This window comes from Primulina tabacum, chromosome 9 (genome assembly GCF_025594145.1).
Source record: "Primulina tabacum isolate GXHZ01 chromosome 9, ASM2559414v2, whole genome shotgun sequence".
Classification (NCBI taxonomy): Eukaryota; Viridiplantae; Streptophyta; class Magnoliopsida; order Lamiales; family Gesneriaceae; genus Primulina; species Primulina tabacum.
The window spans coordinates 1,067,349-1,069,463 of NC_134558.1; the positions used below are offsets into that span (position 1 = coordinate 1,067,349).

General features: G+C 37.9%; 1 protein-coding gene across 1 annotated transcript; it reads right to left on the bottom strand.

Moving 5' to 3' along the window:
• Window positions 1-406: 406 nt before the first annotated feature.
• On the bottom strand, window positions 407-1,335 carry LOC142556396 (uncharacterized). Its single transcript, XM_075667858.1, has one exon. The coding sequence runs from the start codon at window positions 1,265-1,267 to the stop codon at window positions 407-409; it is 861 nt and encodes a 286-aa protein (XP_075523973.1). The 5' UTR covers window positions 1,268-1,335.
• Window positions 1,336-2,115: the final 780 nt, after the last annotated feature.

The window sequence follows — 2,115 nt, forward strand, 5'->3', positions numbered from 1 at the left end:
TCTCTCCACTAATCCTATTATTTCCAATAATAAATAGTAATTAAGAAATTTTACACTAAATCATTTATGATTTTGTATTTTGGTGTGATTTGAGAATGAAGAATGAATGAGTATTTATTGGTGAAGTTTATAGAAATAAAATAAAAAATATGAATTCATTGCTTACGTTATTAAACCAACCATTTTTTACTAACACAAAACATGTGTTATTTATTTGTCAAAAATGACGTGCCTTGAATTCAAATTTGTTGACTTGATTTGTTTAGCACTGTATATGTATGCTTATTGTTGGGATACAATTGTGTTAGCATACAAATGACCATTTGCAGGATATGGAATACGCATGTTGTGGAGCATAAATCTTTAGGCTTCTCAGCCGACTAGGAATATAATTTTATTGATATGGTCAAACCTTTTCGTCATTTGGAGTTGGCTTGCAATTCTCCCTTCTCCTACAATTACAAGCCAAGAACATCAACACCCCAATCAATCCCTTCACAATTCCAACCATTCCAATTGTCACCGTTGTGTAATACAGCCACCATCCCACGAAATCCGCCACCCCAATCCCCATCATCAGCTCCCTCTTCACCTCAGCCGCCAGCGCCAGAGCCTCCACCTCCTCTCTCACGCGCCACCACCAAAGGCACCCGAAGCCCACCCCCATCACCACCTTCACCAACCATCCTTCCTCCTCCCTGTAAAATCCGAACACCGTGTCATCGACCACGGGCTTCACCACGGTCCTCCACCAAAATAGCGTCGTTTCATGCAGACCGAAGAAGAACACCACTCTGCAGAGCAGACCCTTTTCTTGACCGAAACTCGAACCGTCTATACCAGAGGCTATGCTCCCTTCAATACCTAACCCGACACATAGTTGTAACATGCAGAGGAAAATCCACGCGGCGTACAGACGATGTCGTGTCAAGGAGCTGTGGCTCAGGAATGTGATTTTTCCTTTAAGTCCTTGGGCGAGAGTGGATGCACTGATCACAGAGACGAGCAGATGGAGAATCGTGTGTGTCTTGTTCAAGAAAAGGAAGCATGGTAAACAAGTGGAAATCTGAATGGCGTAGTTAGATACGGAGAGGAGATATTGGGCGGCGGCGACGCGGGCGAGGATGAGGAACGAGAGAGGGAGGAGAAGACTGAGGAGGGTGTTGGTGAGTATATGGAAAGTCTCCCGGATGACATCGTCGCCGCCATTTTTCTTGCCGTCACTGATCACATGATTGGTTTGTGATGGATTCATGGTCAACTCCATTAAACTCCGAAAACGAAGAGCTTTTTGAACAAGATCATGGTCTGGGCTTGCATATATATATATATATATATATACTATACACACACACATACATACAAGGATGAATAATGAGAATAGGAACACGGAGGTTAAAGTGGATGTCACGACCTGGTTTGGTCGTTGAGTGTGTTGACATAGGACATGGTCGCCATTCTAATACATATCTTAATATATTTATTTATATTTCATGCATCGATATTTATGTATATTTTAGTGGTTATTCTGATGGGTGAGATCTTTTTCTTCTCCTTCTTTTTCCGACAACCCAATGTATTTCAAGATTTAGTTCAGTTTGCTGGTAATTTTTAATTTCATTTTGAAAATATTGGGTTTTAGACTTGGTTCGATCTTGCAAATGGAAATTTTGAATCATCTCTTTTTCCGACATGTTGATTATAATGATTTTGTATAATTTTATTTTATTTCATGATTGATTAATTATCAGAAAATTTGTATTACTTGATTAACTTGTCACTATTTTTCCAAAAAAATTAGATTTTCTTTTTATTGTTTTTCAAGATTTTATTATTTTCTGAGAAAGTATATCAGTTACTAGAAAGTATATTGTTTAGTCAATTTTTTAGCTATTCGAGTTGGTCCGTAACCAAAAGAATCGATTAATCGAGAATGCTATAATTATAATGTATGTGAGAATTTAAACAAGATAATTGATTTATTCTTCCTAAGCTAAAAATGGTCCAATATTAAACTCATGATTAAACGTGTTTACGATTATCACATCCAAAAGAATTTGACTTGATCAATATGTAGTTTTATTAATTCATCCTAACACGCCTTGTGTGAGACGG